The sequence below is a fragment of the Elephas maximus genome, chromosome 6, assembly GCF_024166365.1.
Source record: "Elephas maximus indicus isolate mEleMax1 chromosome 6, mEleMax1 primary haplotype, whole genome shotgun sequence".
NCBI classification, from domain to species: Eukaryota; Metazoa; Chordata; class Mammalia; order Proboscidea; family Elephantidae; genus Elephas; species Elephas maximus.
Genome location: NC_064824.1, coordinates 112,336,577 through 112,355,645, shown reverse-complemented (window position 1 = coordinate 112,355,645; position 19,069 = coordinate 112,336,577). Strand labels below are relative to the sequence as shown.

The following is a 19,069-nucleotide window of genomic DNA, read 5'->3' as shown; positions in this document are numbered from 1 at the left end:
ATACCAAAAAAAGAAGATTCCTTTACTCACTCTAGCATAATCTTAATATGTCACATTTCCTTTTTCTTAGTTTTCACTGTTTGCTTTTCCTATAGCCTTCTGTCTGTCCCACTTCATCCAGCCCTGAGGTTATGATTGGCCAATAAATTATTAAGTTAAGAATGAAGTGATGCTAGTAGATAGGACAGAACAGTCGATTATCTTCACTAAAAAGTACCTGTTAATCATTCTACCTCTGTTTCACCTGTTTCTGGAATTCCAGATGATGCAGCTGGTTGAAAAATCTTTTCTATGGGGATAAAGTTTATGTTTGTCTTCCACTACAAAGATAATGAGCTTTTTGCCACTCAGATGCCTCAAAATGCAACAGATCATTTGTTTTCTCTGTCTGTCACAACTGGAAAACCTCAGTAATCCCCACTGGGTTTATCTTCAAAGTCCATCCAGAATACAAACAGTTCTCATCACCTTCACTCTTCTCATCATGGCTCAACCTTCCACCATCTCAAATCTTCACCATCTGATCATTGCAATCAGGCTTCTCACCAGTTTGGTCAGGTTTGAACCTCTGCTGAGAATTTTTATTTCTAACAAATTCCCAGGCATGCTAATACTGCTGACTAGGGACCAATTTTAGGGACCACTAGTAGAGCATCAGTTCTCAAAATACTTTATGTGTAAGAACCACCTAGAGATCTTGTCAAAGCGTAGATTTGATTCAATATATCTGGGTGAAAATGCAAATTATCAGCAGGGGTTCCAACCAGAAAGAACCAGTTGAAAGCCCTGATTGCAATTGCTTCCCAGTTGATACTCCTTTTACTCTTGGCCCCTACCCCATGGTCCAATCTCAACACAGTAACCAGAATCATCATCTTAAAACACAAGACAGATTAGGTGACTCTCCTGCTCAAAACCTTCCAGTGGTTTTCCATCTCATTGACAGCAAAGGTGTCAAAGCCATTTAAATGGGCTATCCCAGTCACACGGCCTCCTTGCTATTCCTCAATCATATAAAGCCTGCTACTGCCTTAAGGGGAGCTCCCTCTCTGAAAGTGCTTGGAATAGTTTCTCCCATACTGGCTTACCACTTTATGTCAACTTCATAATAAGACTTCCCCTGACCATTCTATTTAAAATAGCCATCCTTTTTTTATGTTCACCATTCCTTTTTACTTTCTATGCCTTATTTTCCTATAAAACTTATAATTTCTAAATGCCATACATAATTATTTATTATTATTTTCATTTGGCTCATTTTCTCTCTCTCTCAATAGAAAGTCGTCTACATGAGGGAAAGGATTTTTATCTGTTTAATCATTTTTTTATAGCTTAGTGACTAGAACAATACATGGACCAGAGTAAGTGCTCAATGTATATCTGTTAAATCTATAAATAAATAAAACTGTGAGGTCAAGACACATGAAAGATATCATTTGTATTCTATCAGTTTGACTGCAGTCAGCAAAGCTGACTCTCAAACAATAAATCTACTATAAATTTGAGATTCTCAATTTCTTTTTTTAATTGTATAGGAGCCCTGATAGCACAGTGATTAAGTGCATGGCTGCCAACAGAATGGTCAGAAGTTCAAACTGACCAGATGCTTCATGGGAGAAAGATGTGGCAGTCTGCTTACATAAAGATTTACAGCCTTGGAAACCCTATGGGGCAGTCCTACTCTGTTCCACAGGATTGCTATGAGTCAGAATCAACTTGACAGCAACAGGCTATAGTGTATAATATACTGTACTGCACTGTATTGAATCGGCATTCCACTACTGGAGACATTAATATATTATAGTTGCATGTTTTCTGATAATTTGCATCTATTTTTACAGGCATTAGCCTTCATGAAAAACAATCATTCAGCTTACTATATAGCTGCTTACAAGTGGGACTTCATAAGCTCCAATAGTATTACAGCAGACGTTAAGGATGGACAGTAAGGAAGAGCAAGGGAAGAAAAAGTAGTTGAGGAATTAAATAGTCATTTATTACCAGCATAGAATTCCCATTACTACTCCATTGTAATAATTTTGAGAATATTGCAGGACTGCTCTTAGCTGCCTTATTAATTTGTCATGAGGGGGAAACACATCACCTAAAAAATATTCACGGGGTGCCTACATTGGATAGGGCAGACTAAAGTGCTGTAACAAATAGGCTGAAAATAGAATGTATTTAACAAAATTGAAGTTTATTTCCTTATTGCTCAAAACTCCAGAGGCTGTTCCTGGTTAACCAGAGGTAGGGAATAAGGTGGCTTTAATTTAAACAAGCCAGCAGTCACTCTACCATCTTCAATAACTGGATTTTAAGATTACTCTAGTCATTGGTATTGATATCCTCCCATCACAAGGGAAAAGGATGGACACAGCACATATCACTTCAGCTGATACTCTATTATAGAGAACTTAGTGGCACACTACCACCTAACCAAAAGAAAGACTGAGAAATGCCATTTAAATAGACAATATGGAATAAAGGAGAATGGATGATGGTGAACCCCTAGGAATGTCTGCCATGGTTTGCTTTTTTGGTCACCAAATATGATGGCTAAACTTCCTTTCACTTATATTCACTGACCACTCCCCTCCCCTCAGGGAGACAACCCAAAGTCCTATTCCCTTACTGCATGTATCTCACAGTCCAGGGTCTCTGAGTGATGCTCAATCTGCTCCATCGGGCTCACAAGGGTTTCTTGTGCTCTGGCGACCAACCAAATAAAAGACAAGTTTTCTGCTCCCCACCAACACCACCACTATAAACACACTGTATAAGGGAGATACAAGAACAAAATAACTGCAATACAAACTCCAAGACAAAAAAACAGGAAACACAAGAGTCATTAGTCCAAATAGTGATGGAATCCTAGGCAGGCATGAGAACTTTGTCATGACACTGAAGAACGTTCCTTGATTAGACCAGGGATCTCCCTTTGGGAAGAGCTTCTTTGCTCATTGTTCTTTTTGGCCTCTGGTTTTGTTCCACAGCATTTTCTTTCTCTTCCACTATCCTCCACAGCTATATTGGAAATGGCACTGTGGTCTATGTCTTCCTTGAGAACTGTACAGCACTCAAAGTTCACTTTATTTGGATGCAAGTTTTGAGACCTGAAGATTGTTGTACAGTTTGAAAAGCGAAGGATTTATTAAGGCTAGGTTTGTGGTCTCCTTTTCAATGTATTTCTCTCAAAAACTTAGTAGGTTTCTGATAGATTGGCCTCCTGTCAGTTTAATTTGGCAGTAACCAAGAAGTACTTTTCTAAACCTGGTTTTTAAGCCTACTTTACTTTTCTCTCCCAACTTAATCTTGAGGGCATCTGAAACAACACACTTGGAGATAAGGACTGATTTATCTCTTACTGTCTGGGGTCCAGAAGCTGCTATCTATTGCAAGTCTCTCTGAGTCCTTCTATCATTGGTTACAAACTGTTCAACTCTTGCCATTTTCAGTAATATTTTAGTTTTTTCCCAACTCATTCTGCTCAAGCTACTGAGGCACATGACCTGCCTTACAAACATCAGAGCGGCAGTGTAGAATCTGCTCAGCCAAATGCCCAGCTACCTGTTAAGAACAGCAGCCAGGAGTTAGCTAGAATATTAAACCTGATATTATAAACTGCAGATGCATTACATATTCTCTGATTGCTTCAAAATTGCTACACGTTTTTGTTTGTAATCTCATTGAGAACAGCGATGGAGTCTTAGAATTTCCTTATGTCTATAACACAGTCTCACGGTGTTGTCATTTCATGAATACTTATTGATTAATTTTATGCACAAATGCCTCTAAACAAACACAAATCACTTTTGAAAGGTGACTTAGATCTTCTCTCATTTTCCTATATCATTTTTATCATTTTATAGATCCAGGTAGGATAAGACAGCACAATTAAATTATACAGTAAAACCTGTGAAAGCTGGAAACTGTGTAAAGTGGAAACCTGCCAGGGAAGGAAAACTAAAACATTTTCCACTAATAGAGAGCAATAGAAAAGTAGTAAGACTGCATCCTGTCAAAGGTAGACTTTAGACCTGGGAAAACCAGGCAGTCCCATGAAGTTCTAGCCTCACAGGTATCATTGTAGTTTGTTTGCAGTGTGAATAGGGGGAGGGACAGCACTTTATTCACATGCATTTGTTAATTCAGTCTTCATTCATTCATTCATTCATTCATTCATTCAACCAACCTCCCATGTGCCAACCAGTCCTTGCTTAGGATACAATGGTGAGTGCGTCTGTGTGTTCAAGGATGTATGTCAGCCTTATGATTGACTTTTAAAGAATACATTTAAAAATACAAAATTAATGTATACATCAATAATCACTTACTGAAACAAATAAATTTCCACTTTATGTATGTGATCACTCACAAAATCATCAAAGTGCTACTGTTAGTTATTCAAAGAAAGCTTGTAGAGTGTAGACTCACCTAGGCTCAGTGCCATAGATATTCTTCTTCTTAGCACTTATTAAATGTGATTGTTTGTTCTGGAATTTTTTCATTGATTATAACTCTCACTGAACCAACTTTCTGCTGAATGGCTAACAAGATGGCATGGCCAGGTAATGTCCAATTCAGAAACAGTCACAGGGCTATGGTTAACACATCCACTAAAAGATAGTCAAGGCCAATCCAGGGGCTCATCCTTGGAAGGATAGAAAGTAAAAAAAGGGAATATATTCTAAAATCTTCCTACACTGGTAAACAGTAGAGTCTACCAAAATAAATTATTTTATTAAAAGTTATGTGGCCTATGGATAAAGAATATATGACTCAGTATAGCACGGTTTCCACCACCACTCATCTTACTAAGACGAAGGACTGGTCCACATCAGCTATTAAGCCAGTTCCAATAGCCTATGAAATTTTAAAGCGAGACCCTAGTTTTAGACGTATCTGCTAAGTATTGATTCATGAGTAATCATAAATTAGAGCTAAGTGCTTTGATTATGACTCTGAAAGATATATCAATAGCTGCTATAGAAACAATCAATACCTTAGTTAATACCTTTCAATATTTGTCCATTACCTTAGCTTTAAAATTGACATAATTTTTTTGTCCTTGAGGATGAAGGTGAGCTCTTGGCATTGACGCTTTGTTTGAAATTTAAAGAATTTCAGCATCAATCAAGAATGATTTTGATCTGTTATGTCAATATCTACTGAGCATCAGTGGGGAGATAGCAACTGAACATCAGAGTCATAGAGAAAAGTCATCAAGTCAAAAAAAGTGTCTGAAATCATTAGAGGTATAGCTAAGTCTATTAGGAATCAGTTTTTCACCAGTGTTTTTCAAAATACATTTGAAGATCTATTTTAGAATAAGCCATAATCTTCTGTTAGGATCCTCATCAAAGCCAAAGGTTATACAAATTAAAATGAGATAAAAAAAAAAAAAAAAAAAAAAAACCAAACTCACTGTCCTTGAGTTGATTCCAACTCATAGCGACCCTATAAGACAAAGAAGAACTGCCTCGGAGGGTTTCCAAGGAGAGCCTGGTGGATTCGAACTGCTGACCTTTTGTTAGTAGCCATAGCTCTTAACCATTACACCACCAGAGCTTCCTGGTATCAAAATTCCAGGTAACCTATTATAATAAAATTTGGTCACGTGATATAGTAACAATCAAATTAAGAGTCCATATATTCAATCATGACACATAACCAAATGTTATAATCTGAGAATTAAAATATAGCTTAAATTTTCACCATTTTAGTTAGAAAGAGTTCTAAAATGTGTTACCCAGAGTCATGTTTCCTCATATGGAGCATATGAACATTACTTAGCCATATCTTTATAGTTCAGGCAGATTATGCTATTTACCCACTAATTTCTGTATTTGTCAAGGTCTGATCAGTAGACAGAATGTGTACCTATTATTTTAACAAGGAAATTTTAATATGCAGGATTGTTGACTGGGTATAAAGTTGTTAACTAGGTAACTCATAAAGGAAAAAGAGAATGTTAAGGTATCACGAAGAAAGTCACTACAAGAAGCAGCTACCGCCCCAAAGACTGAGGAAACAAAGGAAATAGGCTGGAACTGTTAAAACTTAGATACTTGAAGGGAGGCCTGCAGAACTGAAACTCAGTTGTCTGAGGAGGGGGTACTTGTTGGTTGGTATTGGTATTCCTATGCTTGGGGAGGGACAGCAGAGAGCTTGCAGAGCCCAGAACCTAGACCTTTGGTGCCTGTCAGCTGGGGTTAGTGTCTTGGATGAGGGTATGATGAGGCTGTTTCTGCAAGTTTTGGAAAAACTGCCAATTAGATTCAGCTGCTGTGATGCGAGGGCCCTTATCCTGAGATGAAGTGTTTATGGGCCCACGCTCACTGGAACTATGAGTACGCGAGAAGCCCGTCAGAAGCAGAGGCGGAAAAGCACTCCAGTCTTGCAGTCTCCTGCTAGAATCCTCTACTGACTGAAACTGAGAGAGTCAGTTGGCAAAGCAGAAATGTGATTTGCAGAGTCCGAGCTCCAGCATCACAAAAGCACAATACAGAAGGGTGAGTTTGGTGGTGAGAGGACATAGCTTAATAACTGGCACGTGGCCTCAGGAGACAATCGAATTATTCATAGGACTTTGTATACCTTTTCATGAATTTTCTCAGAAAACCTATTAATTTTTTGCTAACACCTACTTTCTCTCTCTTCTAAGTATGTTACCCATGATTCAAGAAAAATGGAGACAGAGTGTTTGTTAAGGGACCTGTTTTACATCTGTCCACCTTGAGAGTGAGTCTTTCTCTGACAAAATGAATTATAGTGGCTCTGTGACAATTGTTTTCCTAAGTTTTCAGGAGTCATTATCACTTATATTTAGGAACTGGGCATTGTTTCATTGATAAAAGTTGTCAGAATCTGACTGATGCACAGTCCCTTAGCTGAAGCAATCGGGACATTTCACAGTAGCTAAGCTTATCTCTTTGCAGCTTATTTGTATACCTAGCAAGATGTAACAATCCAAAAATACCTGGACATGACAGGAATTGTGATAATTTAAACAGAATGAATTTGTCTGTTTTGAATAAAGATCAAAACACAAAAACTTATTCCTCTACATGATACCTTATACAGCATTATACACAATAAATTACATTTATTCTTGAATTTCTAGATTTCCAGAAATTTTTAATTGAAGAAAAGCATATAATGTATCCAAATTAAGCATAAAGCAAGTAATTATTTTCATCATATTTATATCTATTAAACTGTTAGTTCCATATATGGAGAGTTGGCATGCTGGGTAACTGAGAATTAAACTTAACTCTTAAAAATAACTATTTGTTTCATAACGTGGAGGAACCTGGAAGGCAATATGCTGAGTGAAATCAGTCAGAGGCAAAAGGACAAATATTGTATAAGACCACTATTATAAGATCTTGAGAAATAGTATAAACTGAGAAGAACACATACTTTTGTGGTTATGAGGGGGGGAGGGAGGGAGGGAGGGAGAGGGTTTTTTACTGATTAATTAGTAGATAAGAACTGCTTTAGGTGAAGGGAAGGACAACACTCAATACATGGAAGGTCAGCTCAATTGGACTGGACCAAAAGCAAAGAAGTTTCTGGGATAAAATGAATGCTTCAAAGGTCAGCGGAGCAAGGGCGGGGGTTTGGGAACCATGGTTTAAGGAGACTTCTAAGTCAATTGGCAAAATAATTCTATTATGAAAACATTCTGCATCCCACTTTGAAATGTGGTGTCTGGGGTCTTAAATGCTAACAAGCAGCCATCTAAGATGCATCAATTGGTCTCAACCCACCTGGAGAAAAGGAGAATGAAGAACACCAAGGTCACACGACAATTAAGAGCCCAAGAGACAGAAAGGGCCACATGAACCAGAGACCTACATCATCCTGAGACCAGAAGAACTAGTTGGTGCCTGGCCACAATCAATGACTGCCCTGACAGGGAGCACAACAGAGAACCCCTGAGGGAGCAGGAGATCAGTGGGATGCAGACCCCAAATTCTCATAAAAAGACCAGACTTAATCGTCTGACTGAGACTAGAGGAATCCCGGCAGTCATGGTCCCCAAATCTTCTGTTGGCACAGGACAGGAACCATCCCCGAAGACAACTCATCAGACATGAAAGGGACTGGACAGTGGGTAGGAGAGAGATGCTGATAAAGACTGAGCTAATTATATCAGGTGGACACTTGAGACTGTGTTGGCATCTCCTGTCTGGAGGCGGGATGGGAGGATAGAGAGAGTTGGAAGCTGGCAAAATTGTCACGAAAGGAGAGACTAGAAGGGCTGACTCATTAGGGGGAGAGCAAGTGGGAGTACGGAATAAGATGTATATAAACTTATATGTGACAGACTGACTTGATTTGTAAACGTTCACTTGAAGCTCAATAAAAGTTAATAAATAAATATTTGTTTCTATCCTGCTTGAAACAATTTCCCAATGAAGCAATTCTAATCTTATTACACAGACTTCATCTTCTCACCTGAATTTTGAAAGGAATTACTATATCAACATAGATTAATGGAGTTAGAAATAGATTTTGCAGAGATTATTTAAGTAGCTCTCTATAATGTTATCAACTAACAGTTTTTTTTATAATAGTTACCAGTGGTGGTATTGACAGAAAAAAAAAAAATCACACCCATCGGCGCTTATCGACATGATTAGGTTCCAAAGACCAGGTCATTATGCAAAAATCAGTGTTAGGCAAAAATGGAGCAAGACCATATCAGATCACAAAATGGAGGATGACCACATCATTACATAACTGCCAGATTACATTGTTACATAACTGCCAAACTACTGATAATCACGGCCCAGCCAAGATGATATCTAACCTTAATCATCACAGACATTACACTTGCCTCACACCTCAGCATTCATTACTGCCAGACATATGTTGCCAATGCACAAAATAGTAGGATAGTAGTTTTTTACTATTGTCGTAAATGTCAAACGTAGAATAACGAGTTGGTAAGTGAGGAGTAGGTGAACTCATGTGCATTTTTCCAAATAGAAAGTCAATAATGTTTAAAATACTTCTTACCTATTAACATCCCAGATTTTACTAGTTTTATCCAGTGAGGAAGAAGCCACAAAATCACCACAGGAGTGCCACGTGCAGGACCATACTGCATGGTTGTGTCCTTCGAAGGTCAAAATGCAATCACCTTTACGGAGGTCCCACAATTTAACCGTAGTGTCACCACTTGAAGTAGCCAACTTGTTTCCACTATTTGCAAGAACATAAAAAAGATATTTTGTTAGATAATTCATTTTTATAAATGACTGAATTCCATAATTTCTGTATATGTTATTTTTATTTTTACTGACATATCTAGATGCCTAAATCTTATCTTATTTCGAGTTACACAATTAGATGCTTACTTACACTGCTTTGCAAGCCAAATTGATAAGAGAAACTTCTGTTGTACATCACTTCTAGAATAAATCATTAATTCAGTATTTTCAGCATGTGTTGGGTTTACAGTAATATGGTAGGTTCTATGGATGATGTGGCCTCAGAATAATTAAAATTTAGATATGAACTAAGGCAATCTCAATAACATAATACAACATGAATCAGTAGGTCAGCATTGCTTAAGAGAGGATTAATTAAAATCTCCAGGACTGCTGTTTGGATAATAAAGGAAGAAAAGTATCAGGAATGAGGTAGTTTGTGAGATGAGAGATGGAAGGGATTTTGAAGTGAGGTGGCTGATGAAGTCATTGAATTTGCCACTTGGGTCTGTTGTAGATGTTTAAAAAAAGCAGAGGCTTTCAAGTAGTGGACACAAAATAATATAACACAAAAAATAAGTGGGTGCAGTGTCAATGACATAAGCACAAATAGGTCTATGGACATTTGAAAATAATTAGAACTTGATGAAAATATAACATATTAAAACTATGGAGTGAAATGGACAGAGTATTTTGAAGGTAACTTAATTTTTTCCTGCCTGTAATAAAAGTCGTTGAGCTAAGTATGCAATTTTAAAGCTAGGGGGAAATGCTGTAGAACAGTACAATGGAAGAGTAACAGACCAAAAGTGGTTCTTTGAAATGACTAATAAAGTAAATAAACCACTGCTAAGAGAGAAAAAGATACAAGGTTGAGTCATTATCTCCAGATGCTAAGTAGAAGGAGAGATCAAGAAAGAATAAACACTGTAGTTAATTTCTATCATATAAATAACTAGAACTGTGGATCGGCTATTGCTGTGTAACAAGCTGCTCCAAATCTCCATGTCTTAAAACAACAACAATTTCTTTTTCTTGCTCATGGTTTAGTTCAGATGAGTGGCTCGGCTTCACCCTGGAAGGTAGGGTGGCACTTCTGCCAAGTGCAGGTCTCGGATTGAGTCAGAAGATGCAGCAACTACTCAAAGGCAGTTCTTCTTATGTCCCTGGAAGAATACATGAGAGCAAGCTCCATCATGAGAGCACATCCCAAGCCTTTGCTTGTCTGATGTCTGCTAATATCCCTTAGGCTGAAACAGGTCACATGGACAAGCCCAAATTCTGGGGGTAGGAAAGTACACTCTTCCAAAGAAGTGGGGGAGCGAGAGATAACTATTTTTTAAATAGTATTTTATTGTGTTTTCGGTGAAAGTTTACACAGCAAATCAGGCTGCCATTTGACAATTTCTACTATAGGGTCGCTATGAGTCAGAATTGACTCGACGGCAGTGGGTTTGGTTTTTTGGGTTATACAAGTTGTTCAGTGACATTGTTACATTTTTCAAAATGTGTCAACATTTTCATTAATTCTGTACTGGTTGTTTTGTTTCCAGCACTCTAGTTTCCCTGTAAGAAATAGCTATTTTTTAACTGCAAGTTGCCACAATAGTTCTGTTCTATTTATAGACTAGATGGTGGGTTTCTAAGGTATTTGTTTTATTTTTTATGATTTATGAGTTACACGTATTTGTCATATTTTCTCTTATGTAACAGATACTTTATAATAAAATTAAATATAGAGTTATATAAGAAAAAGACACAGAGATAAAATTTTGACATAAAAAAGCCACGATGTTGGTTTTCTTGGTTTTCATGGCTTAATCAGAACATATATAACTATACAGAATATCCACAAATTATTTAACTGCACATTTAGTTAACTTACATACAATATATTTTAGCAAATCTTTCACTTCTAGTCTCGCAGCAGAGAAAAAAAAATGAAATTACTGCTAATTATAAGGCATGTCCATATTCTCTGGACATAACTCAAACATTATGACTGTCAGCAATTGGTAGTTATTTTATCAGCATATGAGATTCAAAACAGTATCTTACTTATTGATTACACATTCCTATGGGCTAAATGCATATTCAAATTGCATCTATCTCTCCATTGAGAGTTCTTCTAATCATTTTTTATACCTTTTATTATAGCCTTAGGAGAAGTACAGCCAGAGTGCTCCTTAGAAGCAAGGAGGGCAAGACTTCATCTCACATACTTTGGACATGTCATCAGGAGGGACCAGTCCCTGGAGAAGAACATCATGCTTGGTAAAATAGAGGGTCAGTGAAACAGAGGAAGACAGACCCTCAGTGAGATAGATTGATGCCATGGCAGCAACAGTGGGCTCAAACACAGCAACAATTGGGAGGATGGCACAGGACCAGGCAGTGTTTCATTCTGTTGTATATAGGGTAGCTAGAAGTTGGATCTGACTCGGTGGCACCTAACGACAACATCACCGCTCTTCTTGCTAAATTCTCGTGTTTTCAAAACTCTTCAATTGTTCTTCCCCACATTTAAAATCCACCACTAATGCCATCAGTGCACAGTCCCTCAGAAGGCTACTTTTCCTATGCCTCCCAATCTCATCCCCTCTTTCTGTGGAGTACATTTCTAGTCCAATAATGCTTTATCATAAGCTACTTAGTGCTCTAAATTTTTTGTTTTTTGCATCTTTTATATAGTCCACAAATAAATCATATTAAATCAGGGTCAAGCCAATTTATACTTTACAAACAATAAGCATTAATTATTAATTATTTTTAGAAATACATTGTGCTTCCTGCAATTACTTTATTCTTCATTTTGAATGTTTTTATGCAAATTTTTGACATTTTTCCAGACTTTAGCATATACATGCAGAAATATCAGAGTTTCTTACTATTGAAAATGATTTCGGTTTTAAGAACTAAATATATTGCAGGTTCTGGATTGACGTTAATTGCTTTTTTTTAGAAATGTGCAAAAGTGTTTCATGAGAAAGGGTTGGGGAAAAGGATTCAAAGTCTCTTATGTCACAAAATAGGAATTATAAAGTATAGAAGCAAGATTTGGTTGGCTTCTCATTCTGAATCTGCTAGACAACCAATATGATCTTGGACAAGGCCTTTAACATTTACATTTAACATCTCTGAAACCCACTGTCCGTATCTGAAAATATGGATAACAAATTCTGCTAACTATACCTCAAAGGGTTGTTTTGAAGATTTAATAAAAGAATGATTATAAAAGTACATTTTCATTTCTTGTTATTATTCAAACAGATTATTTTTTAAAAGGTTCTCTTCTGATCTGTAGTTCAGTTCTTACATGAAATTGCTCATACATATTTGCATAACTAGCAGAATGAAACCCAATTACTACCTTTGTACCTACCTACTCAGTGGGAGTCCTGCTATTTGATTTTGTGAAAAGACTATAAATCAGAATGTTTTCAGTTATCATATAGCCTGTATTATTGACTTACGTAGTGGAATAGCATACTAACAAAATCTAATGAAATGAAATCAAAATATTTTATTACATTGTCTTTGTACAGTTCAAAGATGTAACTCTGGTTTCACTGAGCTCATAAAATGATGTTAGAGAAACAAACTTAAAATTTATATAACTTGAAAAACTTTAAAACATTTGAGATACATTTAGTGTACACAGTTCATGAGAGTTACCCCAGAAATCTTAACCATAAATTGAGTTGAAACAAATGGACTGAAAATGCTTTACTACAAGTTTCTCTAAACCTTTAGTCTTTTTTTTTTAATTGTGGTAAACATGTTCATAACAAAACTGTTGCCATTTCCACACCCTTTACCTTTACATGTGTGATTTAGTGACATTGTTTTCATTATGTTGTGCAACCATCACCATTATTCATTTTCAACCATTTTTAACAACCTTATGCTCAGTGTCTCCTAAGCAGTGAGTCCCCTTATCCCCCACACCCTCAGTCATCCCTGGCAACCACTGATAACCATAGGTTCTATGTATATTATGTGATACATATATACAATGGAGTATTACTCAGCCATAAAGAGAAATGAAGTTCTTATTCATGCCACAAAACGGATGAAGCTTGAAAACATCATGCTGAGTGAAATGTCAGTCACCAAAAACAAAACAAAACAAAAATTTCTAGACTTTGATAAGAGCTGCTGCCTGTACCAGTGGGCATTGTGAAAGATTAAAGCAACATAAGTACTAATCTACACAGAGAATGGTTCCTGCTTCCACTCCCCAGTGATATGCCCATTTTGTAAAATCTAGAATGGACCAAGAACCACAAACAGAATTGAACTAAGATACCACTGCTTGCAAATATTACAGCTTCCAGCAAGGAGAGAGAGTGGAACATTGAGAACAGCTGCCTTAATAGTTCACAGAAACACAAGGAGTGTGTGATCCCAGAGGGAGACTGGATCCAAGAAACAAAGAGAGAAACAGAGCAAGCTGATAAAGATCCTCACGAGAGCCAACAAAGCCCTTGGAAAATTTGTAGTAACTTGGCATTGAATTTCTTGCAAAAGGGCTCTAGGAGTCTTTTTAAATGCCCTGGAAGTGAAAGCTAGGGAGCTTTCGAAAGGAGAACGATGTGCAGCACAGCACACGAAGAGGGTGACCGCCAGGTAGGCAGTGCCCCCTGTGTGGCTGCAGAACTACCTCTATTTCCTGGATCCATAAGTTGCTGGGAAGCTCAAAGTTCATCTCCACCAGTGGCTTGAGATCCTTCAACTGGATTTGCAGATCAACATTTTAGCTTCTACATAGAAATGGCAAAATGCTGGCAAGTGAACCATATGGCCCTCAGATGTGTTTTATTTTGCCCACGTGGCATGTCAGGAATTTCTGGCTTTACTTTTCCGAATTGGAGAATATTGCAAATGAATAATTAATATATTTAAGCTAGGCTCCATTTCCTGCCTGAATCCAGGTCTTAAAGAAGCATGTTATTTGTCAACAGCTTCTTTCCTACCATCTTGCAGTGCTTAAAATTACCTTCTTCCCAGGCCTAGACAGAGAAGACCTAGCTTTTGACTCTGCTTCTCATGAAGTTCCAGGAAATGCCTCATTTTCATTCAGACTGGGACACAGGCCTCCTTCTCACAGCCCCACAGGCAAGAGTTCTCCTTATCTACACCTCTTGTCTGCTTCTGGCCCTGTGTGTGCTTGGTCCACAGGATAGGGAATTTGTTACTGAGAATGATTTTTCTGCCATGTACACCAGGCCTTCTCCACTGTACCTTGGCCCTGCCCAGTGCCACTTATTTGACTTGAGGTCTTTTTCTCAGGCAGTCCTATAAAAACTAAGTCGGCTCATTTAACTGAAACAATTTCTACAACCCAACTTCTTCTCTAGGCTACGGTCTCACGAGAGGCTAGGCTTCCTCCATCTTCCAACTTTTCCATGCTGTATTCAGATTATCGTGTTTTAACTTCATGCATTTATTCAACATTTCTTGAGTATGCACAATTTACCACGGGTACAAAGGATATGAAGAATGTAAATAGACAGATTCCTACAAATTCTTTATATTTTTTCCTTTGAATTGAGTGAGGTTATTAGAAGACTGTATTTGCAAAAATCACTTTTTCCACCTGCTCTTTATCATCATAGAATGGCTTTTACTGAATTGCCTGTGGTATTGTTCCTATGCCCTATAATAAGGAAAGTTATAAAGCTCACCCCTCTGAAAATCCGCATTATTGAAAAGCTGTTGTTGATTCCGTTGCTCGATATGTATTACAGCTGACGGTGTCTACTGTCTCTTCTTGGCTGCTAGAAATCATTGGCCCAAAGTTGAAGTTCTCCTCTCACAATTAAAAATAAAATTGTCACAACGTGCATTAATTAATGAATTTCCAATAGCTCACATTTAATAGAAAGGATTTAACACGGATTACATATATTTTATGTGCTAATTTGATTCCTGGTTTCATCTTATTTTACCTACCCTACATTGTCCTTCATCTCATTTACCTCTTGAAAAAAAGTTTTCTTATGTTTTGCAAGCCTCTAATTTACTTTGGAAAAGGAATAACATAAAATGTACTTTAAAATTTATGAAAAAGTATTTGTATGACAATGTTCCCTGTAGAATTATTCACAGTAGTCAAAAGGCAGAGAGAATCCAAGTATCCAATAACAGATGAATGGATAAATGAAATGTGGTGTACACAAACAATGGAACATAATTCACCCATAAAAAGGAATGAAGTTCTGATACACGATACAACATGGTACAACCTTGAAAACATGCTAAACAATAAACCAGACACAAAAGGGCAAATATTTTATGATTCCATTTATATGAAATATTTATTATAAGGAAATTGATAGAGACAGAAAGCTGAGTAAGGCAACCAGGGACTGGGGGAGAGGAGGAAATGAGAAGCTTTGCCTAATGCTTACAGAATCTCTGTATGGGAATAGGCAGTAGTGACGGCTGCACAGTATTGTGCATGTAATTAATGTCATTGAATTGTACACTTAAAAGTGGTTAAAATGGCATATTTTATGTTAAAGATATTTTTGCAGAATAAAGGAATATTTATAAAAGGAAAAAAAAATTCACAAATGTTACTATTAGTGGGGGATATAAAAGTGAATGAAGTAAACTGTGCCTTCAAGTACCTCATGTTACACAAATACATAATCAATAAATTATAAGCTTTTATAAGTGTTTTAATAGATACACATATAAGATACAGTGATAGAACAGAGAAGTGTGTGAGCAATTTTCTAGGCTTGGGAAGGTGGACACGCTGGTTTTAAAAAGATGAAAACATGTGAACAAAATCTATGCAACTTTCTGTACAAAAATATATAAGTATAAGCAAGTGTTTACAAGGTGAAAATAGGATAGGAAAAATAATGAGTGTTCAGTATGTGCGAATTGCAGCATATTCAGCAATTTCTAAGTATTTTGACATTCACGAAGGGAGGAGTAATGGGAAACGTGTCTAAATAGATAAGTAGCAGTCAAACACTCAAAGTCTTTCCCTGCAGTCCTCAAATACTTTAGTCTGTAGGCTATGAGGAGAAACTAAAGAGTTTTAAGAGAAGGTGGTAAGTTGATCAGATATTAATTTTAGGATGATAAGTCTTGGGGCAGGAGGAAGATGATCTGGATGGAAAGAAGGCAAGTAATATGTTAGCATTGATAATGCTTTCTATTATAGGCTTGCATTTAATTATTGAACTTAATTATTTTGAATCTGTGCTTTGTATAATCACAGTCATTTATAGATTTTGGTAAACAATTCTCAAAGCAAGGTCTCTATCAAACACTTGTCTTTTCCACTTAACTAAAGTTTTGTTCCAAATCTAAAATTTTAGTGACCGAGGACATGCCATTCTTCCAGTGGAAGGCTCCCCTGTGATGCTGCTTCTCTACCTTTTTGCTGATCTCTGAACTTGTTAGTGAGAATCCTGAATTGCTGAATCTTTCAATGTACCCTTTCTGACTTTCAGGTAACCAAAACCACGTGGAATGAGGCTGAGTTCAAATTTTAGGAGGGTTGATTTGATGATATTCCCAAGGTCAACAGAGGCAGGATATATTTTTCGTCACTAGCAGCTGCTGAATAAATATGGAATACTTACTGAGTAGCCTCTGATATGGCACCAAGAGGTCTTGTACAAAGCTGCATCAACACAAAAAGTATAGTGAAGAACAGTGTTTTTCATAAATTTATGAAAGCCCTAAATGAAACTGGTGACAATGTTTTCTAAATTATTATTCGCAATACCCAGTCTAGAAGGTGAAAATAGAAAAAGCTTTCCCTCGAGTGTTTGGGGAGGAACACTGAGTAGTGAACTCAGATGTATTCCTGATCCACATATGCTAAAGCCACACCATCTGAATGCCATCATAAGTCTTCGGGATATCTATGATTGTGAAAGCAGCAATGCCTGTTTCTGGTATACAAGAAAATTTTTGCGTAACTTTAAGTATTATAATGACAATTTTCTTACATTCAAAATTAGCTTGGGAAAAATGAATTCAACTCATGCATCACAGAGTTCTAGAATCTCAAGGCTGGATGGACCTTTTTTTTTTCAATCACACAACCTCATTTTAATTACTTCTATAAGTTGATTGTTCAACATTTTAATGGGAAACCCAGTTCATTCAGCTTTGAATAACTGTTAGACGCTCCTTTCATTAAGTTGATTTGTTTCTATGCAACCTCCCATCATTGAAGTTATGAAGTTCCCATCACTGAATGTCGCATAATTCAAAATCCAAATAATCACTCTTTCATTCAGTAGCCTTTAGAACAGAGAAGGAAAGCTATAGTGTCCTAGAAATGACACTCTGTGCTTCACCTCCTTTCTTTGTCATTCAAATATTTTTCTCTATGCTACTTCTACTTTCCAGTTACATGGAGTTCTAATAAACTGTATATCTACTATACCTCATCTCACAATTATTCAATTTCTATTGAATAGGGCATGTAATTGCATTATTGTATTCCAATTGGGAATCCCATGTCTTTAAATCTTAGTAGTAACTATGAGAGCATATGTATTTTTCTACATTAAAATCTGAGATTGACTTTGTTTAATTTCCATTCTCTGAGACATTAGATACTGTTTCTTTTCCGTTCATTAAATTACTTCTCATGTTTCATTTAGAATTTTTTTTTTTAATGACATCTGTTTTTTCAAACTAATTACAAGCCTTACGTTCAGGTTGAAGTTCTCTTGATAAGATCAGCTTGTTTCAAAAACAACAAAAAAGTTACCCCTAATTCTCTGAGCTATACCATATTCCTACTCAGGAATAGCAGAATAACAAAAATTTCACTGGGATTTGCTGAATCATCATAGGTAGGATAGTCTTCTCCAAGCCTGTACCATTCACCAAGAAATTGATGACCATCAGAGTAAGTATTTAGTTCATTTTCTCTCTGTATGAATTCTTAACCTCAAGCTTTGCAAGTATAATTAAGACCTTTATATGTACTAAATTCAGTAATCAGTAGCTCTTAATTTTTCTGGAAATACGGTAAACTAGGGCATTAGCAGAAGTCAGAACTTTTATGTCATATTTTTGCCTTTAAAAGCCTTACTGCTTGTGAAACACGCTTAATCTTCCTAGACCTTAGTACTATCATCTGTAAAAAAGGAAGGCTGCTTCTTTACTGTGCTTCTGTGGTGAAGATCAAACTAAGGATGCTTGCCAAAATGTAACCCACAAAGCAGTTGTGGGCAGAAGAAGTAAAACATGTGGCTGTTCATATAATAGTCTATGAAGAATTGTCACTTGCACAGAGCATGCTGCTTTAAGAAAATAAAAGAAGAAAAAGAAGGAGGAAAAGGAGGAGGGGGGAGGAGAAGGAGAAAGAAGAGAACAAACAACCAAGGAACAGGAAATGCATTTTTTTTTTTTTAAGTGAGATAATTGCTCTTTTTGCCATATTTCAGAAAGTCCGTCCCTTCTTGCAGGAAATACGGGATTTTGTGAGCAGAATAAATGTGAACCCCCACTGTGCATAAAAGGACTAAATTACAGGCATGGAACAGTTAGCTATATAGCAGAAACTAGAATTGGAAATTGGATATACATCATCTGAAGGTATGAATGTGTATGGTATGTGAGGAGCTTAGAGACCAGGAGTGACCCACTAGGGCTATCACCAAGCTTTGACCTCAAACTAGTATAGCAACAGACAGCATGATACTAGTAAATAAAATAGAGAAAAAGCAAAAGCATAAGGAAATTCATACAAGTATAAAAAGAAAGAAAATGGATTTTTGCACACATTCAAAAAAACTAGCAAAGTCAGAGGTGTGAAATGACTGTGTGTAGAGAAAATGAAAAGGAAGTTTGAAACA

General features: G+C 36.8%; 1 protein-coding gene across 5 annotated transcripts in view; it reads right to left on the bottom strand.

Annotated features, from left to right (window-relative positions):
- SPAG16 (sperm associated antigen 16) overlaps nt 1-19,069 on the bottom strand; it is a 1,001,052-nt gene that overhangs the window by 489,062 nt on the left and 492,921 nt on the right. For all 5 annotated transcript variants that reach the window (XM_049888941.1, XM_049888942.1, XM_049888944.1 and 2 more), the window contains one exon: nt 9,031-9,216. In XM_049888941.1, coding sequence (XP_049744898.1) covers nt 9,031-9,216 — 186 coding nt within the window. The remainder of the gene's footprint in view (nt 1-9,030; nt 9,217-19,069) is intronic.